This window comes from Pezoporus flaviventris, unplaced genomic scaffold (assembly GCF_033815535.1).
Source record: "Pezoporus flaviventris isolate CSIRO_AGI_PZ_B2104156 unplaced genomic scaffold, CSIRO_AGI_Pfla_v1 ptg000078l, whole genome shotgun sequence".
Taxonomy (NCBI): Eukaryota; Metazoa; Chordata; class Aves; order Psittaciformes; family Psittacidae; genus Pezoporus; species Pezoporus flaviventris.
The window spans coordinates 8,665,006-8,692,568 of record NW_026892626.1 but is presented as its reverse complement, the minus strand read 5'-3'; the positions used below and the strand labels follow the sequence as shown (position 1 = coordinate 8,692,568).

Below are 27,563 nucleotides of genomic sequence, written 5' to 3'. Positions count from 1 at the left end.
GCTTGGCCCGGAAGCCCGCCCCCCGCGGCCGCGTGAGCCTCCCTGGCAGGGGCGTGCTGCGGGGCCCGGTGCTTTCCGCTGCACGCCCCTTGGAGCCGGGGTCCCTGCTCGTCGCGGAGCCGCTAGCTCCCGAGCCGCGCCGCTGGTAGCGGTCGGTGAAAGCCCAGCTGGCCTGACCCTCTTCGTTTCTTTCCCCGGAGCGGCGCCGGAGATGCTCATCCACATGGATCAGAAGGAGGAACTGCGGTTGTCCCGCTCCTGCGAAGGGAAGAGTGCTCTGAGCGGCACCTCAGGTAAGGGCCGTCAGTGTGAACCCGTCATGAGAAAGAGTGCTCCGGGAGCACCAGCGCCCCCAGAATGTACAAGGGCGGAGGTGCTGGGTTGGAGCAGGGCCCGTCCAGCTTCACCTGCTGCCTGTGGCGACGGTATTCATAGCGCCACAGGGCACCAGGCTGGGAGGGATCTCAAGGATCATCCAGTACAACTTTTCCAGGCAAAGCATGACCTGGACTGGATGTCCCAGTGCCCTGTCCAGCTGAGTCTTTAAAGCGTCCAACACTGGGGAGTGCACCACTTCCCTGGGGAGATTATTGCAATGGCTGGTTGTTCTCACTGGGAAAACTTTTCCTCTTGTGTCCAACCAGAATCTGCCCAGGAGTAACTTTTACCCCTCGTCTTTTCCATGTGACCCCTTGTGAAAAGGGAGCCCCCGTCTTCTTCGTAGGCACCCTTAAATACTGGACTGTGGTGATCATGTCTCCCCCGAGCCTTCTGTTCTCTAGGCAGAGCAAGCCCAGCTCTCAGCCTTTCCTCATACCGCAGGCAGCAGGCCCAGCCTTTGATCAAGACCCAGAGAAGGGCAGACAAACAGTGATGTGTCCCTGTATCCTTTCACAGGCCTGAGCCGTCTGTGGCTTCAGAAGCTCCTGAACTAGGCCCATAATGTCTCAAGATCTATCTTCTTGCCTTCTCAAGCTGCGCACATTGTAGCAGCCGTGGCAGCTTGCAGCAAGCAAGGAGTTCCCCAGCTTATTTAGGTGATTTATGAGTTGCAGCCTCCTTTGGTTTGTTTTGAAAGTGCCTTTTCCTGCTGGCACGAGTTCTTAATTCAGACTAGATGGTGCAGGATAGATGCCAAACCACCCCACAGGCCACTTGTGTTTTTATAGTCCTCTGTGATACCCCCTATCAGCTGTACCTTTTCCCAGCAGAATGGGCAGTTGACTCATCTCCTATACAGAAGCTGCTCTGTGCCTCTGATGGTTCCTGTCATGCCTCTGTCTTCCTCAGCTCTGCCAGAGTGTCTCTGACATGGGGGATCTGTCCTCCCCCTTGCACGCAGTCAGAATGCGGGGTTTGAGAAGCAAGGCATAATTACATTCTCTTTTCCTCTCTATTGTTTTCCCCCCAGCACTTATTGATGCTTGACTGGCTGTATTGTGTGCCTAGGAGCTGCAGTTTTCATCCAGCTGCTCAGACTCCAAGGTGCTATTCCAGAACGATATCTAGAACATCCTAATCCCAGTTTGGTGTAAGTGCAAGCTGTAGAGGCTGTTCTCCTCTCCGGGTCTTTGTTTACTTGCAGTGAATGTCCCCTGTCACCTGGTTGTTCAGTATTTCAAGGCTGTGCCACAGTTTGTAGTCAGGTTTTTTGTCTTTAACCCTGAGGAACACAAAAACATCAGCAAATGTTTCCACCTCCTTTTCCCTTCTTTACTGCCCTGTGAGGTTCATTCATGCCACAGATGCCAAACCACCCCACAGGCCACCTGTGTTTTTATAGTCCTCTGTGATACCCCCTATCAGCTGTACCTTTTCCCAGCAGAATGGGCAGCTGACTCATCTCCTATACAGAAGCTGCTCTGTGCCTCTGATGGTTCCTGTCATGCCTTTGTCTTCCTCTGTACCTGTTTTGGTGAAGGATAAATGTCTTTTGGGAATGCCTCCAGACCCCAGATGTCCCTTTTGATAAAGCTGGGGACATCTCTGAACAACTCTGAGTGGTTTGTGAAGTGACATATATCTTTCCAAAGGCTGTGCCAGGTCTTCCCCAGCCTCTCGTCATCTGTTCATTAATTCAAGCAGTAAACTTTTGCCTCTTATATGCCAGTGATTTCAGTAGATTCAGGTTCTGGTGAAGCATGCAGGGCAGTTTGCGGCATTTGCTCCTGTGAACACTGAAAAATCCACTGTTTAGTTTGGAGGGAATTACCATGTCCTGAGTGCAGGATATAGCAGAATGTTTTATACTTAAATTCAGTCTACGTGCTGAATTTTTAGCATTTGGCCCCTTGCAAATTGCCCTGTCCAAAGCTTCCATTCCTGCCTGTGACTTGTCTGAATTCTCATTTTATTGCAGCTGATGGTGGGATTGTGAGCACAAATGAAGACAATGCCCATCAAGGCATCCCCCGGCCAGTGGAGCCCAAGGGTTTCTGCTCAGGACTCTCTGAGGAGAACAGTTCCCAGGGTCCTGCACAGGACCCTGTTCTGCCACGCAGGTCCGAAAGGATTCAGAGTTCTCTGGGGAAGAGGCCAAGCCGAGTGGCACTGTGTGGAAAAAGCTCCAGGAGGCTGCCGGATGTTATCCAGCAGAGAAACCGTTCCATGGGGAAACTGACGATACATGGGGAGTGCGGGAAGAGTTTCCAGATGAACTCCAACCTCATCCAGCATCAGAGAATCCACACCGGAGAAAAACCCTTCTCCTGCACCGAATGTGGGGAGAGTTTCCAGCACCGGTCACATCTCATCCAGCACCAAAGGATCCACACAGGGGAGCGGCCCTACGAGTGCTCCGAGTGCGGGAAGAGGTTCCGAGAAAGCTCGAAGCTGATCCGGCACCAGGTAACCCACACCGGGGAGAAGCCTTACAAATGTGGCGAGTGTGGGAAGAGTTTCTCTGACAACTCGCAGTTCATCCAGCACCAGTGGGTGCACACGGGGAAGAAACCCTACGAGTGTAGGACCTGCGGGAAGAGCTTCAGCGTGAGCTCGAAGCTGATCCAGCACCAGGTAACCCACACTGGGGAAAACCCCTACACGTGTGCCGAGTGCGGGAAGAGCTTCTTTAGGAACTCTCAGCTCGTCCTGCACCAGCGTGTGCACACTGGGGAGAAACCCTACGAGTGCGTGACCTGCGGGAAGAGTTTCAGCGTGAACTCAGCCCTGACACAACACCAGTGGGTCCACACCAGGGAGAAGCCCTACAAGTGTGCCGAGTGTGGGAAGAGCTTCTCCCAGAGCTCGAAGCTCATTCAGCACCAGCGGGTGCACACGGGGGAGAAACCCTACGAGTGCAGCACCTGCGGGAAGAGCTTCAGCTTGTCCATAGCCTTGACACGACACCAGCGGGTCCACACTGGGGAGAAACCCTACGTATGCAGTACCTGTGGGAAGAGCTTCAGCGTGAGCTCAACTCTGACACGACACCAGCTTGTCCACACTGGGGACAAGCCCTATGAGTGCTCAGAGTGCGGCAAGAGCTTCAGCGTGAGCTCAAAGCTGATCCAGCACCAGGTAACCCACACTGGGGAGAAGCCTTACAAGTGTGCTGAGTGCGGGAAGAGCTTCTCTGACAACGTTCAGCTCATCCGGCACCAGCGGGTCCACACCGGGGAGAGGCCCTACGCCTGTGCCCACTGTGGGGTCAGCTTTCGACAGAGTGGCCACCTCACCGAGCACCTGCGCATCCACACCGGGGAGCGTCCCTACGTCTGTGCTGAGTGTGGAAAGGGCTTCAGAGCGAGCTCGGCGCTCTTCCGGCACCAGCAGACCCACAGGGGTGGGGAGCCCTAGGTGGGGGGAGTTTGGGGAGCAGTGAGGTCTGATACCCTGGGAGCAAAGCCTGGTGTCTCCCACTCCCATTGACCACCCTGCTTGTGGAGGGTGAAAGCAGTTTCTTCCTAGGAGAATGAGCCCTCAGAGATGAAGAAGGGGAGAGGTGGTGGAGGGAGCTGATTGGAGGTTTGGGGCAGGTGCCAGGAGGAAGGTGCGTGACTCTTTTCAGTGGTGGGCAGCCCCAGGATGAGGAGCCGTGGGCATGAACTGAAACAGAAGAAGTTTCACCTGGATATGAGAAAGAACTTGTTCCTTTGCAGTGTCAGAGCACTGAAGAGGCTGCATAGGGGGATGTGGAGGCTCCCTCTCTGGGCACATCCAAGCCCTGCCTGGACACGTTCAGGTGCCCCTGCCCTGGCAGGGCTGGGACCGGGTGACCCCAGGGTCAGCTCCCATGGCTGGTGCCGCTCTCAATGACCCCACACAATAAACGTCCGTTGAACGCTGCCGCGTTGCCTTCCAAGGGTGCCAAAGCAAAGCCAGGGCTTCAGTCCTGCTTCCCTGCCACAGCAGTGTCTACTTCGTTCAAAAGGCACTGGACTGTTGGGATTAAGCGTCTTCCTACCCTGAGAAGAATGGCTGTGCATCTTGAGCGTGAAACTTGCTGTGGAAGTGTGTCTGTGGCAAACTAACTGCTGGCTAGATGAAACAGGGATGTTTTCTCTGAGGGTTTGAACACTGTTATTGGGAAAGAAATGTTTGGAGTGCTGAGGTGTTTTGTATTAAGCCTTGTCTCCAATTTGTAGCCCCACTATCCTGCCTCTTGTAGTTGTTGGATTCCTCCCAGGGGGCTTCTGGTAGGGCACCGGCAAGGTATGTGTTTACCCTGAACATTCAGCCAGGTCTTGATGAGCAGAGCTCATGAAGCAAAAGAAATGACATTCCAGCCTCTGCAGTGGAAGAGGGCAGCTGCTCGAGCCGCCTGCTTGTTGATGATGAAAACTCCAGAAACTCGCCAACACAGTTTTCAAGCTGACAAGCAGGTATTCTTTATTGCGGCGCCGGGAGACACGGGGGATAGCTCCTCCAAGCATCTCTCTGCTGATCATCAACCAGGCTGTGATTATATTGTCCTTAAACATACATGTTCCTTAGATTACATACATTACATCATACTTTAGAGAATGCCTCCTGTGTGCCTACAAAAATGTGGTAGTGGGGCTTCGGACCCCTGGTGGTTATTTCTTCATCACATTGTTTTAGGATCGTTGTCTTATCAGTCATATCTGCATACCTGCAAAACCCCCAAGGCTGAGAAACCCCACCCTATTTCTCATAGGAATATAGCCAAAAGTGTTTAGTTATGTGCGGGACCCCCAGAGCTGGAGCTCTCATGAGCTCTGTCTTTAAACTTTTAAATGTTTCTTCAGCTTGATCTGTCCATTTTAGAAAGGTTGGATTTTCTTTTAGCAGCTCGTATAAGGGTCTTACCAGAACACCATAATCATGGATCCAGGGTTGGCACCATCCCGGCATTCTCAGAAATGTCCGGATGTCTTTAACTGTGGACGGTCACGGTGTTTGAGAGATTGCTTCCTTCCGAGCTGCTCCAGGTTCTGGTTGTCCTCCTGTTACTTTGCATCCTAAATAAGATACTCAAGTTTGAATTAGTTGAGCCTTCCATTTAGATACCCGGTATCCATTTAGCCCCAGAAAGTTTAACAGTTCTACAGTCCATTGAACACATTTTCTCTCAGTTTTGGTAGCAATTAACAGGTCGTCCACGTACTGTAGTAAAGTTCCTGTCTGAGTGGATGCTTCCCAGGATTCTAATTCTCGTGCCAATTGATTTCTGAAAATGGTTGGACTGTTTTTAAATCCCTGAGGTAACGCCGTCCAAGTGAGCTGTGTCCTTCTTCCTTTTTCAGGGTTTTCCCATTCAAAAGCAAATAAATTCTGACTTTCTTTGGCCAGGGGCAGACAGGAAAATGCATCCTTGTCGTGGTTTAAACCCAGTCAGGCAATTAGTTCGCTCACTTCCCCCCCTTTCGTGCCCTCCCCCTGCTCCCGAAGGGACGGAGAGGAGAATCCAAAAGAATGCAACTCCCACGGGTTGAGATAAGAACAGTTTAGTAACTAAGTTATAACACAAATCGCTACTGCTACCAACAATAATAATAATGATAAAGGAAATAACAAGGGAAGAGAATACAACATCTCACCACCAGCTGACCGATAACTCGCCCCCCCAGCCCGACCAAGCTCCGACCGATACCTCCTCCAACCCTGCAGTCTCCCAGCCCTTCCGGCTGACTCCCAGTTACATCCTGGGCATGACGTGCTGTGGTATGGAATACCTCTGTGGTCAGTTTGGGTCAGGTGTCCTGTCTCTGCTTCCTCCTGGCTTCCCCTCCTCCTTGGCAGAGCATGAGCCTCACAAAGTCCTTGGCCAAACCAAAACATCGCTATCAGTTCTGTTCCCAGGCCGAAAGTCAAAACACAGCACTGCACCAGCTACCAAGAAGGAGAAAAATGACTGCTACTGCTGAACCCAGGACAATCCTTTAAGTCCAGAACGGTAAACCACTCCTGATTAGTATTAGTTTAGTCAATAAGGTATATAGATTAGCTACTACTGGATGAATATCCTCCACGATTTTGTTGATTGCTCTGAGATCTTGAACTAATCTCTAACTTTTCCCATCGGATTTCTTTACTGGCAAGATAGGAGTATTATATTCTAATTCACATTCAATTAATAATCCATATTTTTTTTAAATTATTTCTTTGATTCCCTTTCGATCCTCCAATTTTAAGCGATACTGTTTTATTCTAATTGGGCAGCCCCTCTTTTATTTCCACTTCAACAGGCAAAGCATTTTTCACCTTACCTGAACTTCAGATGCCCATACTCCCAGATACACCTGTTTAAGGATTTCTTCTATTTCAGGGAGGTCCTCCTGTTTGCTTTTCTGCTGAATTAAAGATAAACTCAAAACTTCAATTAATTGATCGGTTTGGACTCTTAATTCCATTTTGCCTTCTTTAAATGTTGCTTCTTGCCCTAATAAAAGATTTTTTGAGAATTTGGCATGCATAAAAATTTATGCATTCCGATTTGTTTTCCCAGTTTATACTCTACAGGTTTCAGAAAGAATGTGGGTTTGGGGTTTTTTTGTTGTTTTTTTTTTGTTGTTTTTTCATTGTTTTTTTGTTGTTTTGTTTTTTTGGTGACTAGTAGCTACCACATCTGTAACAAATTCTTTTCCTCTGATTTAACGTTGAATAAGTTGCTCCTGTAACCACTTAGGAATTCCACTTTATTTCCTCTAGTGCCTAGTTTTAATTTAATGAGTGGATCTGCTAGGGTAGATTCCCCAGGTCCTTGTCAGTCTAGTTCCAGTTCGGTCACCGGAGCCACACCATGGAGCTTCCCCCAGGGCAGTCTCACTTCCAATGTCCAAACTCCTTACAGTATGCACACTGATTCCATCCCACAGGAAAATTCAATCTCTCACCTCTGCCTGACATTCCTCCTCTACCTCTGCCTCGTCCTCTCGCATTAGTTCCTCCACCAATTTCTACTTGTCCCAAAGCAGTCACTGTAGGCGTGCCCATAGCACAACTCAGCTCGCTCTTCTCTATCTGTTCCCGATTCCTGTACGCTCTCCACGCTTCTTTAACATTCTCAAGTCCTTCTGCTCTGTTGCCAGTGAAAGCAGCCTCTTCCTCCTTATCAGTAACAGATGGAGCAGTTGCCAGAGAGTGCTCCTCTCGGAGGTACATGTGATACATAATCCCCCAACCTATCTTCCCGATTACTCTGTCTAGGTGTTTGTTTTTTGTTTTTTTTTTTAACTTTAAACATAATTTCCCCAATATCACAGGCTGAACAACATCTCTCCAGCTTAGCTTTCTGTTTTTCCCTGTCCTTTTCTAAAGCCAAAATTAGGGATCAGGCAGAGCTATATTAATTTCACATTTCGTCTGACACTCTGGGTGGTTTCTTAAAGTGAAAAACATATCTGCATGCATCACTGCATCCCATTTTCCTTGTTGCCTTAAAAATAACATTAATTGCAACAATGTATTATAATTCCGAGTTCCAGATTTAAGCTATTTGTCCTGATCCTCCAGAGTATACAATGGCCACCATTGGTTACAATATTTCACCAACGTTTTTCTTATTTACTGAGCCCCCAGGAAACCCTCCCAGTTCTTTCCAATGTGCCAAAATGCACCCTAAAGGACTCCTTTTCAAGATGTCTTCACTCTGCCAATTTCCCATTGTCAGTCTTGCATTCCCACACACACACGGGATCCCACAGGCACACTCCACACAGTTACAACACTTGAGACAGAGACTAAAATTCTGTCGAACAGCAACCATTAACAGTTATAACGGTCTGTCACCAACACCAAAATCACAAGACCAAAACCATCACTGTAACTAGCCACAAAATAGACACACTCCACACAGTTACAACGCGTGAAACACAGACAACAATTAATAACGCAGTTATAACAGCCTCTCACCAAGACCAAAATCACAAGACCAAAATCGTAACTCTAACAAGCCACAACACAAGTCAAATAGCAGTAAAATTCAAAACCGTTTCTACAAGACGCCCACTGCGTCTTGTAGGACCCAAACCAGAAGATGCCCCCTGCTTCTTGTGGGTGCATACCAAACGGACGCTAGCAGCCGGGTATATGCCTTTACCCGCGAGATTTCCTTTCTCGATTTACGGAAGGCTTCCAAACCTTGTGTACGCTTACCAACCCAACCCAATCACCATTTTAGTCTTTATGCAAGATGCCCCCTGCACCTTACAGACTATACAAAAGAAAAGAATACCTTTTATGAGGATGGTTCTTGTTTGCTCCCACAGTGATCCGAATGAGTCAAGGGGTCCCTCCAGGTAAAACTCCTGAGGGCCCTGGGAGACCTGTCCTCATTGGGTCCTGCAGCCGAGCAGAGAGGATCCCATCTGGGGTGCCAGATTGTTTCAGAGAAAACTCCAGGAACTCGCCAACAAAGTTTTAAGTTGACAAGCAGGTATTCTTTATTGAGGTACCGGGAGACATGGGAGATAGCTCCTCCAAGTGTGTCTCTCCCAGGCATCAACCAGGCTGTGATTATATTTTCCTTAAACATCCATATTCCTTAGATTACATGCGTTACATCATACTTTTAGAGAATGCCTCCTGTATGCCTACAAAAATGTTGTAGTGGGCTTTTGGACCCCTGGTGGTTATTTCTTCATCACTTTGTTTTAGGATCCTTGTCATATCAGTCGTATCAGTAACCACCAGGCGGTTCTGGCAAAGCTTATCTTAGTAATTTCCTTTTCTCTATAGTTGCTAACAAAGCCTAACATCCTCGAGGTTCCTTGTTTACAACCCTATTCTTCAATCAACCCCATTCTTCAGTGAGTAAGACACGTCCTCTTCCAGGGCAGCAAACCCGGGAGAAATGAGGGCCCTGAGGGGTGACCGTGTTGTGGGCTTTCAGCTACCAGTTTCTGAATAAAAGGGATGTGTAATGGTAAGAGATGCAGTGATTCTTACTTCCCTTCCTCTGAGTTCTCATGTGATAGCCTAGTACTGAAAAGGACAGGGGTTTGATTTGTGCTGACTTGTCTCCTGAATTCACGGCTCATCATGTCTGTGCTGGATGGTACTGGGAAAAATCTCAGCTTCCATGTGGTCCTGTGTATGTAGTGTCCTCAGTTGAGCTGAAGGGACTGGTGCTGTCACTGTTCTGCCTATCGCTGTAGAGGTGATCATGTCAGATGGAGCATCTGCAAAAACAGTTGTGGGAGATACGAGTCTGACTGCACCAAAGTCCTTAAATGACTGTTTGTGTACTACCCCTTCGTCCAGCAGCAGACACTGCTGCTGGAACAGTAATTTACTGCTCTGAGTTGTGCTTCTACAATAGTAGTTACAGGTTTGGGTAAAGGCTTCTGAGAGCCCAGCAGATGCCCCATGGCATGGAGAGCAAAGTCCCAGTGCTGGTGAGTGCTGCTAAACATGAGTGTGTTGCAAGACATGGGTGCAGAGGCCCTGTCAAGAGAGTTAGCAGATGTGTCTTACAGAATGATGATCTCTGGAGTCATGCTGTGCATGTATGGCCATTGAGAGACTTGAGCCATTGCTGCTGCTGTTAACTAGTCATGTCTGAGGCTCGATCTGGTGGCTTCCTTTGGATTGGATGTAACGATGTAACGTCAAGCCTGTCAGCACGCAGAGGCAGCACACCCTACCTGCAGGACTCTGCCTGTCTGGAAGTATAAGATAAATTGGAACCAGTTTCTTTAATTTTGGAATCTGCATTTCTTGAGGAGTGCCTGACTTGAAGCCAGCTGCGCAGGAAACCAGGATACCATCAGGACTTGTGCAGCTGTGCTGGCAGGAGGCTGGCTGTGCTGTGAGTCAGGTAGGCTGTTCCCCTGAGCCCGTGACCGGCACCTGGCTCAGCCTAGGCAGGTTCTGCCTCTTTGCTTCAGTTTCCTTTCCCCATGGTGGATGTTTGGAGCTGTGACAAGTTTGCTGACCTGGTGTGGTGCTTGCTGTCCAGTGAGTGATCAAAATGAAAATGGCGCCCTTGAACCTGTCTTCCTCTACCCTCTGGCTGGGGAGGCTGTGCTGTGTCCTATCCTGTGGTGCAGGGCCCTGGGGATGTGGGGCTGCTTCCACTGTGACTTCTGTTCCTGCAATGGGCTGGCTGGCATCACAAGGTAGTGTTTTGTGGTCAGTCCTCCCCTTGGGGAAGGCTCTGTCCCAGTGAGCCCAAGGACTGTGTGATCACAGGGGAAACCCTCACCCTGGTGATGTGTCCTCCAGACTGGGTGCTCGGACCCAGCTCCCAGCGCTCCTGGCCGAGTCCTGTGCTGGAGCGTGGAGGGCAGTGGAAGTGGCCGTAGAACAGGGCTTCAGAAACTCACGATGAGGAGCCAGATGACAGTTTATTTATAGCTGGGAGCCAGGAGCTGATGTGCTGGTGCTGGCCCTGTGCTGAGCTTGGTGAACTTGCAGCTGCCTGCCTGCTCTTCTAGCCCTGAGGGGACTGACCTCGAATGGGAGAGGATGAGGGTTGGCTCTCTTACAGTGAGTGCTTTCCAAGAGCCAGGAAGCAGCTTAGTTCCTTGTTGATATGGCAAGGCTGCCTCTAAGGTGATGGTGCTGCTCTGCACAAAGCTGATTACAGGTCCATTTTGTAAATGAGGTGGGTGGATTTCTGCTTAAGAGGAAACTCGGCTCTCCCTTTGAGCTGCCTGACTCTTGCCTAATTCACCACTGCTTTCCTCTAGGGAAAGCTCCATACCACTGTGAAAATGAAGTAGCTCTGCTCAGAGTCTGGCACTGGATGAAATGTTTGGTAGCCCTAGTGGAAAGCAGCTTGATCACAATTTTGGTGCAGATAGCTACTGTGAAGGTCTCTGATCATTTTCAGCCAGGAGCCATCCTGAAGTGGGAAACCAAATGCAGCGTGCTGTGTTGTAGGTATCCTCTGAGGCTAACATTTGGTGAGCTGGGTGGTGTTAGTGTTGAGGTTCACTGGGGTAATTGAACCGAACAAGCAAGATTGCTTCCTTGAAAGTGCCTGCTGTGCCGTGAAAATGGCCAGTGGCTGCTCCTCACCACCCTGCCTGGTGGAGCAGCTCAGAGGCTGCTTGCTGTATGGCTCAGCATTTCAGACCCATTCCTTCATGAAAGCAGATTCTGTCTAAAACCTCTCTCTGGTTTTGCCTTTCAGGTCGTCTAATCTCCAGCACTAACCAGCAATAATGCCTGCAATGGAGAGCAGAGAGGGGAGAAGGGGAAATGTTGCTCTATGGGGAAGTAGAAGATGATAATGTCAGGTGAGTCCTGTCTGACAGTGTGGCACAGACAGTATTGGGTAAGGCAGGAGACCTTCCAGGTTAAAGGGTGTGATCTTTCTCCTCATCTGAAAAGGGGTGGAGGACTCCAATAGCTGATTAACCAAATGTATGTGTGCAGTAAATCTGTTTACTCAAAGTGTCCCAGCAGGGATGGGAAGGAGCAATCTGGCTAAAGCTGGCAGCAAGCAGTTGGGGTTTTTTAGTTTCTACTATCACTTGCCCTTCAGAAATGCTTTGACCATTTGGCATTCATGTTTGTGTCCTGCTGGCCAAGGCGAGCCAGTTTTCCATGGTTTGCTGGGCAGACTAATGTGATGGCAGCTCCTTGGTTTGAAAGATTACCCTAGAGGTGAACTATGCTCCAGCCAGCTGCCTGTCTTGTCTTTGCAGAATGCCCACCACTTTAGGCAAGACTGTTGTCTTGGAGGTTATTTTAAACAGCAAATTCACACACATGCTCTGAAAGTCGAGGCTTCAGACTTGGGAAGAGTGAGCAGGGTGCTTCCCAGAATACCTAGATATTCTGTGCTGGTTGACTTCTCTTTGACTTTAGACAGTTTCATGCTGCCTGGCTGCATGGCCACTGGTGGGTCTGGAGTGTCTCTTGCAGATATCTGTAGCAGACTAGTCAGAAAACCTGATCATTTCCAAAGTGGACTGATCTTAGGCTGTAAACTCTCTGGGACTCTTGGGGAGGTCTTGGACCCTGAAGTGTCATCTTTTACATATTTATTTTCACAGCATCTTCTGAATTTTGTCATTCTGGAAGTTCTGAGTCTGCAGAGTCTTAATGAACAAAATGGACTCAACACTTCAAAATAAGAAGCCGGATTTCTAAAAGTATTTATATATTTGGAACATGTCAGTATTTTTATTTTTATACCATATATCTTTGAGTTTATTTGATTTATACGACATACAATAAACAATGTGTAAGGTACTAATGTTAAATCATAAGTAATGTCTTATGACAGTCCAGGGGTGCATTCTAAGCAGCAACACTGGGTCTAGTGGAGAGCACTTGAGTCTGCGCCTGTACTAACTGAAACTCCAGTTGTCTAACTGGAGGGAAAGAAGTTAACATTGACACCCAGGGAGAGAGTCATCATCAGTCAGGGAGAGAGCCCAGTTCGTGTAGGCTGTGCAGCCACAAGATAAGAGAGACCTGGGGAAAAGGGGACTGTCTGCTGTAGGATGGGCTCTGGAAAGGGTCTGGTCTGGCCTCAGAGGGAGAGCTCCTGGTGGAGGGGAAAAGGGTGGCCACTGATGAAGCTCTTCTCTGTCAGGTCTATGGTAGGTATAGTGTATGTGGGACACCTCGTAGCAAAGCCTTGTGCCACATGTGGTGAATTGTCAGGAATTTGGGATAGTTTTCTTGCCTGGCTTTCACATCACTTTTCCCAAGCCACCTTTTTGTGCAAGAGCCAACTTTGTTATGTGAAAAGGCCAAGGTTGCCTTAAGTGTCATTCTAGTAAATGCTGTTACCCTCAGCGTACCGTGTATTTCTCTCTCAAGTACACACTTCAGCCCTGAAAAAACTTCAGTCCTACTCACCAGTCTTAATATGGGAAAATAAGTAAGATCCTTTCCCAGCTTTTTTACTCTCTTTTAGGTATGACTTGCATTTACAATCAAAGCTTTTGTAATCGGTTATTAAATCCTCAGTTAATGCGGTGTCACAGTTCAGTGGATGTAAATTGCAGTCATTCAAATAACACTTTGTCATAAAAAATTGTTTAGTATGTTATGAAAAAACTGTGAATTTTAGGCACTGAAAGTGTCTCCATCCTCCTATCTTTGTCATCCTTAAAGCTTGCACCAGGGCAGTCTCTGCCTAATGCGGAAAGATGACTTAATACCACATCTGTGCTGCCAAGGTTTGGAGGTAACTGCTTTGTTTCTGACATGCACTGCAAATTCCCTGACAGAAATTCTGAGGACGTTTCTGACATGCACTGCAAATTCCCTGACAGAAATCATTCAATCCCCTGCTTCATTACTCCGTAAGCAAAGGCAGCCTTCCCAAGCTAGCACCGGTGTTCCCATGTGCCAGTGATGACGTGTTGCCAGCCAGTTCTGTTTGTATACATTCATGTGTTTTCTTGCCTTCCTAATGCAGGCACATTTGTCTTGGAAAATGCATTGCTTTCATTTTTATTTCCAGTGGGTAGTAACAGCTATCAGAAATATTTTGATACTTCTGTTTAACACTTCCAAGGCTGCAGAAGAAGCAAACCAAACTCAACTTTTCAACTAAGGTATTGATTTACTTTTTAGGCTAAAGAAAGGAGCAGGTATGTTACTGGCTTTGTACAAAGCGTGTCTTGCCAGTATACACCGTGTGAGCCCTGAGTGAGCTTCGGAACACACTGCTTATAAATTCACTGTGACAGTGAAATGATCAGCGGCACTGTGGGTCATCCTTTGCAGCTACCACCACGTTGATTTGTGTGCTGCCTGAAAACATAGCCTCTGTAGGTTTATTCTGAAAAGCTGTGCTGCAGATGTTTACGTACCTTCTCGCATCTTGCATCTGCTTGTTCATCAAGCTCCTGCCATGAAGGGTGTACATTGCCCCTGAGGTGGGCATTTGCTGTTGGTCTGGCATGGATGAGCCTTCCCAGCAAGCAGAGCTGAAGCCTTCCACAGATACTCGGAGAGAGACCCTTTGCCTGCGGGGACAGCCTCTGGCGATGTCAGAATTTAGTAGTCTTGCTAACAAGAGTGAAGTACTTCTTTCCATCCTTCTAATGAGTGAATTATTTCTTACCATCCTTCTAATTATCATTTAGATTGGAGACAGTCACTCCTGAACATCTGCTAGCTTAGGATATTCCTTGTCTGCCCATCCTGTTCTGCTTCCCATAAATTTTGTACGAAGGTCACACTGGTCTAAATCATTGCCAGCAATCAGAAACTTACAGATACGGCTGGTTTCAGCTAATTTTGTGCTCACTGGGGCATCCCACTGCGCCAAAGGTGAAAAGTGCACCCTGAGGAAGACTGCTTACTGCATCTTGAAGACCCTTGCCCACGACTATTGGAGGGCAGCGCACAGGCGCCAAAAGGGAAGAGACTTATCATAATGAGTTCCTAAAATACTATCCCCACCGAACTCTCGGGAACCTAATGAACATGCATGTTTGTACATAATACATATCTGCCTACTTAACCCCTCGGTGTGCAAGTTAGGAGGAGCGGTCCCCCTTTCACCCGGCGCCGTAATAAACATACCTGCTTTATAACTCTCTTTGAGTTTTAGAGTCTGATTCTGTCCTTTAGTTTGCACCCCAGATGGGACAACTTCTGTCCGGCTGCAGGACCTCCTGAGTACGGGACTCCTCTGGGCGCCCCCGAGATTTCTTGGGAGGACTCCCCCACTCACTCAGATCACCGCAGGAGCAGACAAGGGCCATCACTAGTGAATCATCAGGTATGTTTGAACCAGGTAAAGGGGATACCTGTGGGTCATGAGAAGGTGTCCTACACAAGGTGGAGAGCGCAGGTGCTCGCCCCAAGGGTTGGGTTGGGTTGGGTTGGTAGGGTACACAAAGGTCACTGTACTAACAGCTTCAGGAACCTCTGGTGGGTAAACAGTGGCTTAAGATTTATGTGTTACCAATTCCTGGCTTAGAGGACATTCTGTATGAAGTGGGTGATTGAGAGACCGGCCCTTTGTGTGAATGAGTGTTTTGTGTGAGTGAGACGTGGCATAGCAAGTAGAGCAATATAGGGGTTAACTGTCAGAGTAGTGATCAAGCTCCCTGGTGCAGGGCTCCAACTAGCCCTTGCACAATTTGTCATCGCTGTTGTTTGTATATCCGAGCTCAGTGTCCTGCTTGTTCAAAATATATTATCTCTTTTGGTGGGAGACAAGCCGTTTATTTACAGAAGTGTTTGGAATTTGGGTGTATCTGTTGTGGGTGCAGCACGTCCTTATACCTTTTACTCTGGGTAAGATATTATTGTTGTAGGGCTAACGGTGTCTTATATCTTTAAAGGCTTACAATGGGAGGACAGCAGAGTGGGGGAATTCTCAAAAAGAGCCCTTCAGGTTGCATTTTAGCTCATTGGAAAGATACAGGGGGGCCACTGGGAGGAAGTGTGAATAAGAAAACCTTGACCAAATATTGTAATCAGTGATGGCCTTCATATGAATTGGAAGATGGGGAAAAGTGGCCCTTCAATGGAACTTGGAATTATAATACCTTATTACAATTAATGTTATTTTTGAGACGAGAAGGAAAATGGGATGAAGTTTCATATGCTGATATGTTCTTTACCCTTCGGGATCATCCTGAATGGCAGACAGAATGTGGGCTGGGGGCTCCACAAGACCCGATGGTGTTGGCTCTGGAGAAGGGTAATAGGAAGGAAGGAAAAGGGAAGTTAAAGAGATGTTGTTTGGCACATAGTATAGAGCAGAGATGTACCAGACTGGGAAAGGCAGGGCACTCTGGAGGTGGGGATTTACCAGAATATTATAAACCACCTGTGAGACAGGAACCACCACAAGAGGAAAGTGGGGATTCCGAATCAGACACCCCTCCAGGCAGTCCAGTATCCTCTCATACCCGCGGAAGGCAAGGGCAGGAAATACTGCAAGCAGAACAGGATGGGCAGACAAGGAGTATCCTAAGCTAGCAGATGTTCGGGAGTCCCTGTCCCCAAACTAACTGATAATTAGAAGGATGGTAAGAAATAGTTCACTCTTGTTAGTAAGACTACTAAATTCTGTTATGACACCACAGACATACAACTCAAACATTGTTCTTTATCTCAGACCTAAGTGAAGTTAAAAGTATTTTAACCCTATGTTTTCCAGGCAGTTGCTTTCCTTATATCACTCGGTACCGGCAGGCCCGCGGGGGGAGCCCCACCGTAGGACGGCACCATCGCCACCGGAAGCCCAGCGCCGCCATCTCCCTCCGGCCGTGGAGGCGAAAGCACCGCCCGTCGCTGGTCGCTGCCGTCACGGGGCAGCACCCCCCTGGTGCGCCGTCCCAGGCGTTGAGGGCGGGCCTGGCCGGGCCGCAGGGAGCGGGCCCTGACCCGGTAGGGCTTGGCCCGGAAGCCCGCCCCCCGCGGCCGCGTGAGCCTCCCTGGCAGGGGCGTGCTGCGGGGCCCGGTGCTTTCCGCTGCACGCCCCTTGGAGCCGGGGTCCCTGCTCGTCGCGGAGCCGCTAGCTCCCGAGCCGCGCCGCTGGTAGCGGTCGGTGAAAGCCCAGCTGGCCTGACCCTCTTCGTTTCTTTCCCCGGAGCGGCGCCGGAGATGCTCATCCACATGGATCAGAAGGAGGAACTGCGGTTGTCCCGCTCCTGCGAAGGGAAGAGTGCTCTGAGCGGCACCTCAGGTAAGGGCCGTCAGTGTGAACCCGTCATGAGAAAGAGTGCTCCGGGAGCACCAGCGCCCCCAGAATGTACAAGGGCGGAGGTGCTGGGTTGGAGCAGGGCCCGTCCAGCTTCACCTGCTGCCTGTGGCGACGGTATTCATAGCGCCACAGGGCACCAGGCTGGGAGGGATCTCAAGGATCATCCAGTACAACTTTTCCAGGCAAAGCATGACCTGGACTGGATGTCCCAGTGCCCTGTCCAGCTGAGTCTTTAAAGCGTCCAACACTGGGGAGTGCACCACTTCCCTGGGGAGATTATTGCAATGGCTGGTTGTTCTCACTGGGAAAACTTTTCCTCTTGTGTCCAACCAGAATCTGCCCAGGAGTAACTTGTACCCCTCGTCTTTTCCATGTGACTCCTTGTGAAAAGGGAGCCCCCGTCTTCTTCGTAGGCACCCTTAAATACTGGACTGTGGTGATCATGTCTCCCCCGAGCCTTCTGTTCTCTAGGCAGAGCAAGCCCAGCTCTCAGCCTTTCCTCATACCGCAGGCAGCAGGCCCAGCCTTTGATCAAGACCCAGAGAAGGGCAGACAAACAGTGATGTGTCCCTGTATCCTTTCACAGGCCTGAGCCGTCTGTGGCTTCAGAAGCTCCTGAACTAGGCCCATAATGTCTCAAGATCTATCTTCTTGCCTTCTCAAGCTGCGCACATTGTAGCAGCCGTGGCAGCTTGCAGCAAGCAAGGAGTTCCCCAGCTTATTTAGGTGATTTATGAGTTGCAGCCTCCTTTAGTTTGTTTTGAAAGTGCCTTTTCCTGCTGGCACGAGTTCTTAATTCAGACTAGATGGTGCAGGATAGATGCCAAACCACCCCACAGGCCACTTGTGTTTTTATAGTCCTCTGTGATACCCCCTATCAGCTGTACCTTTTCCCAGCAGAATGGGCAGCTGACTCATCTCCTATACAGAAGCTGCTCTGTGCCTCTGATGGTTCCTGTCATGCCTCTGTCTTCCTCTGTACCTGTTTTGGTGAAGGATGAATGTCTTTTGGGAATGCCTCCAGACCCCAGATGTCCCTTTTGATAAAGCTGGGGACATCTCTGAACAACTCTGAGTGGTTTGTGAAGTGAGATATATCTTTCCAAAGGCTGTGCCAGGTCTTCCCCAGCCTGTCCTCTCGTCATCTGTTCATTAATTCAAGCTTCCATTCCTGCCTGTGACTTGTCTGAATTCTCATTTTATTGCAGCTGATGGTGGGATTGTGAGCACAAATGAAGACAATGCCCATCAAGGCATCCCCCGGCCAGTGGAGCCCAAGGGTTTCTGCTCAGGACTCTCCGAGGAGAACAGTTCCCAGGGTCCTGCACAGGACCCTGTTCTGCCACGCAGGTCCGAAAGGATTCAGAGTTCTCTGGGGAAGAGGCCAAGCCGAGCGGCACTGTGTGGAAAAAGCTCCAGGAGGCTGCCGGATGTTATCCAGCAGAGAAACCGTTCCATGGGGAAACTGACGATACATGGGGAGTGCGGGAAGAGTTTCCAGATGAACTCCAACCTCATCCAGCATCAGAGAATCCACACCGGAGAAAAACCCTTCTCCTGCACCGAATGTGGGGAGAGTTTCCAGCACCGGTCACATCTCATCCAGCACCAAAGGATCCACACAGGGGAGCGGCCCTATGAGTGCTCCGAGTGCGGGAAGAGGTTCCGAGAAAGCTCGAAGCTGATCCGGCACCAGGTAACCCACACCGGGGAGAAGCCTTACAAGTGTGGCGAGTGTGGGAAGAGTTTCTCTGACAACTCGCAGTTCATTCAGCACCAGTGGGTGCACACTGGGGAGAAACCCTACGAGTGTAGGACCTGCGGGAAGAGCTTCAGTGTGAGCTCGAAGCTGATCCAGCACCAGGTAACCCACACGGGGGAGAAGCCCTACACGTGTGCCGAGTGCGGGAAGAGCTTCTTTAGGAACTCTCAGCTCGTCCTGCACCAGCGGGTGCACACTGGGGAGAAACCCTACGAGTGCGTGACCTGCGGGAAGAGTTTCAGCGTGAACTCAGCCCTGACACAACACCAGTGGGTGCACAACAGGGAGAAGCCCTACAAGTGTGCCGAGTGTGGGAAGAGCTTCTCCCAGAGCTCGAAGCTCATTCAGCACCAGCGGGTGCACACGGGGGAGAAACCCTACGAGTGCAGCACCTGCGGGAAGAGCTTCAGCTTGTCCATAGCCTTGACACGACACCAGCGGGTCCACACTGGGGAGAAACCCTACGTATGCAGGACCTGCGGGAAGAGCTTCAGCGTGAGCTCAACTCTGACACGACACCAGCTTGTCCACACTGGGGATAAGCCCTATGAGTGCTCAGAGTGCGGCAAGAGCTTCAGCGTGAGCTCAAAGCTGATCCAGCACCAGGTAACCCACACTGGGGAGAAGCCCTACAAGTGTGCCGAGTGCCCGAAGAGGTTCTATGAGAACTCACAGCTTGTCCGGCACCAGCGGGTGCACACTGGGGAGAAGCCTTACAAGTGTGCTGAGTGCGGGAAGAGCTTCTCTGACAACGTGCAGCTCATCCGGCACCAGCGGGTCCACACCGGGGAGAGGCCCTACGCCTGTGCCCACTGTGGGGTCAGCTTTCGACAGAGTGGCCACCTCACCGAGCACCTGCGCATCCACACCGGGGAGCGTCCCTACGTCTGTGCTGAGTGTGGAAAGGGCTTCAGAGCGAGCTCGGCGCTCTTCCGGCACCAGCAGACCCACAGGGGTGGGGAGCCCTAGGTGGGGGGAGTTTGGGGAGCAGTGAGGTCTGATACCCTGGGAGCAAAGCCCGGTGTCTCCCACTCCCATTGACCACCCTGCTTGTGGAGGGTGAAAGCAGTTTCTTCCTAGGAGAATGAGCCCTCAGAGATGAAGAAGGGGAGAGGTGGTGGAGGGAGCTGATTGGAGGTTTGGGGCAGGTGCCAGGAGGAAGGTGCGTGACTCTTTTCAGTAGTGGGCAGCCCCAGGATGAGGAGCCGTGGGCATGAACTGAAACAGAAGAAGTTTCACCTGGACATGAGAAAGAACTTGTTCCTTTGCAGTGTCAGAGCACTGAAGAGGCTGCATAGGGGGATGTGGAGGCTCCCTCTCTGGGCACATCCAAGCCCTGCCTGGACACGTTCAGGTGCCCCTGCCCTGGCAGGGCTGGGACCGGGTGACCCCAGGGTCAGCTCCCATGGCTGGTGCCGCTCTCAATGACCCCACACAATAAACGTCCGTTGAACGCTGCCGCGTTGCCTTCCAAGGGTGCCAAAGCAAAGCCAGGGCTTCAGTCCTGCTTCCCTGCCACAGCAGTGTCTACTTCGTTCAAAAGGCACTGGACTGTTGGGATTAAGCGTCTTCCTACCCTGAGAAGAATGGCTGTGCATCTTGAGCGTGAAACTTGCTGTGGAAGTGTGTCTGTGGCAAACTAACTGCTGGCTAGATGAAACAGGGATGTTTTCTCTGAGGGTTTGAACACTGTTATTGGGAAAGAAATGTTTGGAGTGCTGAGGTGTTTTGTATTAAGCCTTGTCTCCAATTTGTAGCCCCACTATCCTGCCTCTTGTAGTTGTTGGATTCCTCCCAGGGGGCTTCTGGTAGGGCACCGGCAAGGTATGTGTTTACCCTGAACATTCAGCCAGGTCTTGATGAGCAGAGCTCATGAAGCAAAAGAAATGACATTCCAGCCTCTGCAGTGGAAGAGGGCAGCTGCTCGAGCCGCCTGCTTGTTGATGATGAAAACTCCAGAAACTCGCCAACACAGTTTTCAAGCTGACAAGCAGGTATTCTTTATTGCGGCGCCGGGAGACACGGGGGATAGCTCCTCCAAGCATCTCTCTGCTGATCATCAACCAGGCTGTGATTATATTGTCCTTAAACATACATGTTCCTTAGATTACATACATTACATCATACTTTAGAGAATGCCTCCTGTGTGCCTACAAAAATGTGGTAGTGGGGCTTCGGACCCCTGGTGGTTATTTCTTCATCACATTGTTTTAGGATCGTTGTCTTATCAGTCATATCTGCATACCTGCAAAACCCCCAAGGCTGAGAAACCCCACCCTATTTCTCATAGGAATATAGCCAAAAGTGTTTAGTTATGTGCGGGACCCCCAGAGCTGGAGCTCTCATGAGCTCTGTCTTTAAACTTTTAAATGTTTCTTCAGCTTGATCTGTCCATTTTAGAAAGGTTGGATTTTCTTTTAGCAGCTCGTATAAGGGTCTTACCAGAACACCATAATCATGGATCCAGGGTTGGCACCATCCCGGCATTCTCAGAAATGTCCGGATGTCTTTAACTGTGGACGGTCACGGTGTTTGAGAGATTGCTTCCTTCCGAGCTGCTCCAGGTTCTGGTTGTCCTCCTGTTACTTTGCATCCTAAATAAGATACTCAAGTTTGAATTAGTTGAGCCTTCCATTTAGATACCCGGTATCCATTTAGCCCCAGAAAGTTTAACAGTTCTACAGTCCATTGAACACATTTTCTCTCAGTTTTGGTAGCAATTAACAGGTCGTCCACGTACTGTAGTAAAGTTCCTGTCTGAGTGGATGCTTCCCAGGATTCTAATTCTCGTGCCAATTGATTTCTGAAAATGGTTGGACTGTTTTTAAATCCCTGAGGTAACGCCGTCCAAGTGAGCTGTGTCCTTCTTCCTTTTTCAGGGTTTTCCCATTCAAAAGCAAATAAATTCTGACTTTCTTTGGCCAGGGGCAGACAGGAAAATGCATCCTTGTCGTGGTTTAAACCCAGTCAGGCAATTAGTTCGCTCACTTCCCCCCCTTTCGTGCCCTCCCCCTGCTCCCGAAGGGACGGAGAGGAGAATCCAAAAGAATGCAACTCCCACGGGTTGAGATAAGAACAGTTTAGTAACTAAGTTATAACACAAATCGCTACTGCTACCAACAATAATAATAATGATAAAGGAAATAACAAGGGAAGAGAATACAACATCTCACCACCAGCTGACCGATAACTCGCCCCCCCAGCCCGACCAAGCTCCGACCGATACCTCCTCCAACCCTGCAGTCTCCCAGCCCTTCCGGCTGACTCCCAGTTACATCCTGGGCATGACGTGCTGTGGTATGGAATACCTCTGTGGTCAGTTTGGGTCAGGTGTCCTGTCTCTGCTTCCTCCTGGCTTCCCCTCCTCCTTGGCAGAGCATGAGCCTCACAAAGTCCTTGGCCAAACCAAAACATCGCTATCAGTTCTGTTCCCAGGCCGAAAGTCAAAACACAGCACTGCACCAGCTACCAAGAAGGAGAAAAATGACTGCTACTGCTGAACCCAGGACAATCCTTTAAGTCCAGAACGGTAAACCACTCCTGATTAGTATTAGTTTAGTCAATAAGGTATATAGATTAGCTACTACTGGATGAATATCCTCCACGATTTTGTTGATTGCTCTGAGATCTTGAACTAATCTCTAACTTTTCCCATCGGATTTCTTTACTGGCAAGATAGGAGTATTATATTCTAATTCACATTCAATTAATAATCCATATTTTTTTTAAATTATTTCTTTGATTCCCTTTCGATCCTCCAATTTTAAGCGATACTGTTTTATTCTAATTGGGCAGCCCCTCTTTTATTTCCACTTCAACAGGCAAAGCATTTTTCACCTTACCTGAACTTCAGATGCCCATACTCCCAGATACACCTGTTTAAGGATTTCTTCTATTTCAGGGAGGTCCTCCTGTTTGCTTTTCTGCTGAATTAAAGATAAACTCAAAACTTCAATTAATTGATCGGTTTGGACTCTTAATTCCATTTTGCCTTCTTTAAATGTTGCTTCTTGCCCTAATAAAAGATTTTTTGAGAATTTGGCATGCATAAAAATTTATGCATTCCGATTTGTTTTCCCAGTTTATACTCTACAGGTTTCAGAAAGAATGTGGGTTTGGGGTTTTTTTGTTGTTTTTTTTTTGTTGTTTTTTCATTGTTTTTTTGTTGTTTTGTTTTTTTGGTGACTAGTAGCTACCACATCTGTAACAAATTCTTTTCCTCTGATTTAACGTTGAATAAGTTGCTCCTGTAACCACTTAGGAATTCCACTTTATTTCCTCTAGTGCCTAGTTTTAATTTAATGAGTGGATCTGCTAGGGTAGATTCCCCAGGTCCTTGTCAGTCTAGTTCCAGTTCGGTCACCGGAGCCACACCATGGAGCTTCCCCCAGGGCAGTCTCACTTCCAATGTCCAAACTCCTTACAGTATGCACACTGATTCCATCCCACAGGAAAATTCAATCTCTCACCTCTGCCTGACATTCCTCCTCTACCTCTGCCTCGTCCTCTCGCATTAGTTCCTCCACCAATTTCTACTTGTCCCAAAGCAGTCACTGTAGGCGTGCCCATAGCACAACTCAGCTCGCTCTTCTCTATCTGTTCCCGATTCCTGTACGCTCTCCACGCTTCTTTAACATTCTCAAGTCCTTCTGCTCTGTTGCCAGTGAAAGCAGCCTCTTCCTCCTTATCAGTAACAGATGGAGCAGTTGCCAGAGAGTGCTCCTCTCGGAGGTACATGTGATACATAATCCCCCAACCTATCTTCCCGATTACTCTGTCTAGGTGTTTGTTTTTTGTTTTTTTTTTTAACTTTAAACATAATTTCCCCAATATCACAGGCTGAACAACATCTCTCCAGCTTAGCTTTCTGTTTTTCCCTGTCCTTTTCTAAAGCCAAAATTAGGGATCAGGCAGAGCTATATTAATTTCACATTTCGTCTGACACTCTGGGTGGTTTCTTAAAGTGAAAAACATATCTGCATGCATCACTGCATCCCATTTTCCTTGTTGCCTTAAAAATAACATTAATTGCAACAATGTATTATAATTCCGAGTTCCAGATTTAAGCTATTTGTCCTGATCCTCCAGAGTATACAATGGCCACCATTGGTTACAATATTTCACCAACGTTTTTCTTATTTACTGAGCCCCCAGGAAACCCTCCCAGTTCTTTCCAATGTGCCAAAATGCACCCTAAAGGACTCCTTTTCAAGATGTCTTCACTCTGCCAATTTCCCATTGTCAGTCTTGCATTCCCACACACACACGGGATCCCACAGGCACACTCCACACAGTTACAACACTTGAGACAGAGACTAAAATTCTGTCGAACAGCAACCATTAACAGTTATAACGGTCTGTCACCAACACCAAAATCACAAGACCAAAACCATCACTGTAACTAGCCACAAAATAGACACACTCCACACAGTTACAACGCGTGAAACACAGACAACAATTAATAACGCAGTTATAACAGCCTCTCACCAAGACCAAAATCACAAGACCAAAATCGTAACTCTAACAAGCCACAACACAAGTCAAATAGCAGTAAAATTCAAAACCGTTTCTACAAGACGCCCACTGCGTCTTGTAGGACCCAAACCAGAAGATGCCCCCTGCTTCTTGTGGGTGCATACCAAACGGACGCTAGCAGCCGGGTATATGCCTTTACCCGCGAGATTTCCTTTCTCGATTTACGGAAGGCTTCCAAACCTTGTGTACGCTTACCAACCCAACCCAATCACCATTTTAGTCTTTATGCAAGATGCCCCCTGCACCTTACAGACTATACAAAAGAAAAGAATACCTTTTATGAGGATGGTTCTTGTTTGCTCCCACAGTGATCCGAATGAGTCAAGGGGTCCCTCCAGGTAAAACTCCTGAGGGCCCTGGGAGACCTGTCCTCATTGGGTCCTGCAGCCGAGCAGAGAGGATCCCATCTGGGGTGCCAGATTGTTTCAGAGAAAACTCCAGGAACTCGCCAACAAAGTTTTAAGTTGACAAGCAGGTATTCTTTATTGAGGTACCGGGAGACATGGGAGATAGCTCCTCCAAGTGTGTCTCTCCCAGGCATCAACCAGGCTGTGATTATATTTTCCTTAAACATACATATTCCTTAGATTACATGCGTTACATCATACTTTTAGAGAATGCCTCCTGTATGCCTACAAAAATGTTGTAGTGGGCTTTTGGACCCCTGGTGGTTATTTCTTCATCACTTTGTTTTAGGATCCTTGTCATATCAGTCGTATCAGTAACCACCAGGCGGTTCTGGCAAAGCTTATCTTAGTAATTTCCTTTTCTCTATAGTTGCTAACAAAGCCTAACATCCTCGAGGTTCCTTGTTTACAACCCTATTCTTCAATCAACCCCATTCTTCAGTGAGTAAGACACGTCCTCTTCCAGGGCAGCAAACCCGGGAGAAATGAGGGCCCTGAGGGGTGACCGTGTTGTGGGCTTTCAGCTACCAGTTTCTGAATAAAAGGGATGTGTAATGGTAAGAGATGCAGTGATTCTTACTTCCCTTCCTCTGAGTTCTCATGTGATAGCCTAGTACTGAAAAGGACAGGGGTTTGATTTGTGCTGACTTGTCTCCTGAATTCACGGCTCATCATGTCTGTGCTGGATGGTACTGGGAAAAATCTCAGCTTCCATGTGGTCCTGTGTATGTAGTGTCCTCAGTTGAGCTGAAGGGACTGGTGCTGTCACTGTTCTGCCTATCGCTGTAGAGGTGATCATGTCAGATGGAGCATCTGCAAAAACAGTTGTGGGAGATACGAGTCTGACTGCACCAAAGTCCTTAAATGACTGTTTGTGTACTACCCCTTCGTCCAGCAGCAGACACTGCTGCTGGAACAGTAATTTACTGCTCTGAGTTGTGCTTCTACAATAGTAGTTACAGGTTTGGGTAAAGGCTTCTGAGAGCCCAGCAGATGCCCCATGGCATGGAGAGCAAAGTCCCAGTGCTGGTGAGTGCTGCTAAACATGAGTGTGTTGCAAGACATGGGTGCAGAGGCCCTGTCAAGAGAGTTAGCAGATGTGTCTTACAGAATGATGATCTCTGGAGTCATGCTGTGCATGTATGGCCATTGAGAGACTTGAGCCATTGCTGCTGCTGTTAACTAGTCATGTCTGAGGCTCGATCTGGTGGCTTCCTTTGGATTGGATGTAACGATGTAACGTCAAGCCTGTCAGCACGCAGAGGCAGCACACCCTACCTGCAGGACTCTGCCTGTCTGGAAGTATAAGATAAATTGGAACCAGTTTCTTTAATTTTGGAATCTGCATTTCTTGAGGAGTGCCTGACTTGAAGCCAGCTGCGCAGGAAACCAGGATACCATCAGGACTTGTGCAGCTGTGCTGGCAGGAGGCTGGCTGTGCTGTGAGTCAGGTAGGCTGTTCCCCTGAGCCCGTGACCGGCACCTGGCTCAGCCTAGGCAGGTTCTGCCTCTTTGCTTCAGTTTCCTTTCCCCATGGTGGATGTTTGGAGCTGTGACAAGTTTGCTGACCTGGTGTGGTGCTTGCTGTCCAGTGAGTGATCAAAATGAAAATGGCGCCCTTGAACCTGTCTTCCTCTACCCTCTGGCTGGGGAGGCTGTGCTGTGTCCTATCCTGTGGTGCAGGGCCCTGGGGATGTGGGGCTGCTTCCACTGTGACTTCTGTTCCTGCAATGGGCTGGCTGGCATCACAAGGTAGTGTTTTGTGGTCAGTCCTCCCCTTGGGGAAGGCTCTGTCCCAGTGAGCCCAAGGACTGTGTGATCACAGGGGAAACCCTCACCCTGGTGATGTGTCCTCCAGACTGGGTGCTCGGACCCAGCTCCCAGCGCTCCTGGCCGAGTCCTGTGCTGGAGCGTGGAGGGCAGTGGAAGTGGCCGTAGAACAGGGCTTCAGAAACTCACGATGAGGAGCCAGATGACAGTTTATTTATAGCTGGGAGCCAGGAGCTGATGTGCTGGTGCTGGCCCTGTGCTGAGCTTGGTGAACTTGCAGCTGCCTGCCTGCTCTTCTAGCCCTGAGGGGACTGACCTCGAATGGGAGAGGATGAGGGTTGGCTCTCTTACAGTGAGTGCTTTCCAAGAGCCAGGAAGCAGCTTAGTTCCTTGTTGATATGGCAAGGCTGCCTCTAAGGTGATGGTGCTGCTCTGCACAAAGCTGATTACAGGTCCATTTTGTAAATGAGGTGGGTGGATTTCTGCTTAAGAGGAAACTCGGCTCTCCCTTTGAGCTGCCTGACTCTTGCCTAATTCACCACTGCTTTCCTCTAGGGAAAGCTCCATACCACTGTGAAAATGAAGTAGCTCTGCTCAGAGTCTGGCACTGGATGAAATGTTTGGTAGCCCTAGTGGAAAGCAGCTTGATCACAATTTTGGTGCAGATAGCTACTGTGAAGGTCTCTGATCATTTTCAGCCAGGAGCCATCCTGAAGTGGGAAACCAAATGCAGCGTGCTGTGTTGTAGGTATCCTCTGAGGCTAACATTTGGTGAGCTGGGTGGTGTTAGTGTTGAGGTTCACTGGGGTAATTGAACCGAACAAGCAAGATTGCTTCCTTGAAAGTGCCTGCTGTGCCGTGAAAATGGCCAGTGGCTGCTCCTCACCACCCTGCCTGGTGGAGCAGCTCAGAGGCTGCTTGCTGTATGGCTCAGCATTTCAGACCCATTCCTTCATGAAAGCAGATTCTGTCTAAAACCTCTCTCTGGTTTTGCCTTTCAGGTCGTCTAATCTCCAGCACTAACCAGCAATAATGCCTGCAATGGAGA

The 27,563-nt window shown here is 49.0% G+C and overlaps 2 protein-coding genes across 6 annotated transcripts in view; both read left to right on the top strand.

Moving 5' to 3' along the window:
* The first annotated feature begins 31 nt into the window (after nucleotides 1-31).
* LOC133279585 (zinc finger protein ZFP2-like) lies at nucleotides 32-27,552 on the top strand. Of its 4 annotated transcripts, none has more exons than XM_061473442.1 (4): nucleotides 32-293; nucleotides 2,360-4,224; nucleotides 11,543-11,648; nucleotides 27,517-27,552. In XM_061473442.1, the coding sequence occupies exons 1-2, from the start codon at nucleotides 212-214 to the stop codon at nucleotides 3,796-3,798; spliced, it is 1,521 nt and encodes a 506-aa protein (XP_061329426.1). In that variant the 5' UTR covers nucleotides 32-211; the 3' UTR covers nucleotides 3,799-4,224; nucleotides 11,543-11,648; nucleotides 27,517-27,552. The 4 variants fall into 4 exon arrangements, with proteins under 4 accessions (XP_061329426.1, XP_061329427.1, XP_061329428.1 ...); XM_061473443.1 differs by lacking the exon at nucleotides 27,517-27,552 and adding an exon at nucleotides 14,965-15,100; XM_061473444.1 differs by lacking the exon at nucleotides 27,517-27,552 and adding an exon at nucleotides 12,644-12,681.
* Nucleotides 16,772-27,563, top strand: part of LOC133279586 (zinc finger protein OZF-like) — a 53,387-nt gene continuing 42,595 nt past the window's right edge. Inside the window, exons 1-3 of one of the 2 annotated variants that reach the window (XM_061473446.1) lie at nucleotides 16,774-17,023; nucleotides 18,250-18,703; nucleotides 18,872-20,061. In XM_061473446.1, the coding sequence (XP_061329430.1) occupies nucleotides 16,942-17,023; nucleotides 18,250-18,703; nucleotides 18,872-19,772 (1,437 nt within the window). In that variant the 5' untranslated portion in view covers nucleotides 16,774-16,941 and the 3' untranslated portion in view covers nucleotides 19,773-20,061. Of the gene's footprint in view, nucleotides 17,024-18,249; nucleotides 18,704-18,871; nucleotides 20,062-27,563 lie in introns of those variants that run through there. The other variant, XM_061473445.1, reaches the window with a different exon arrangement.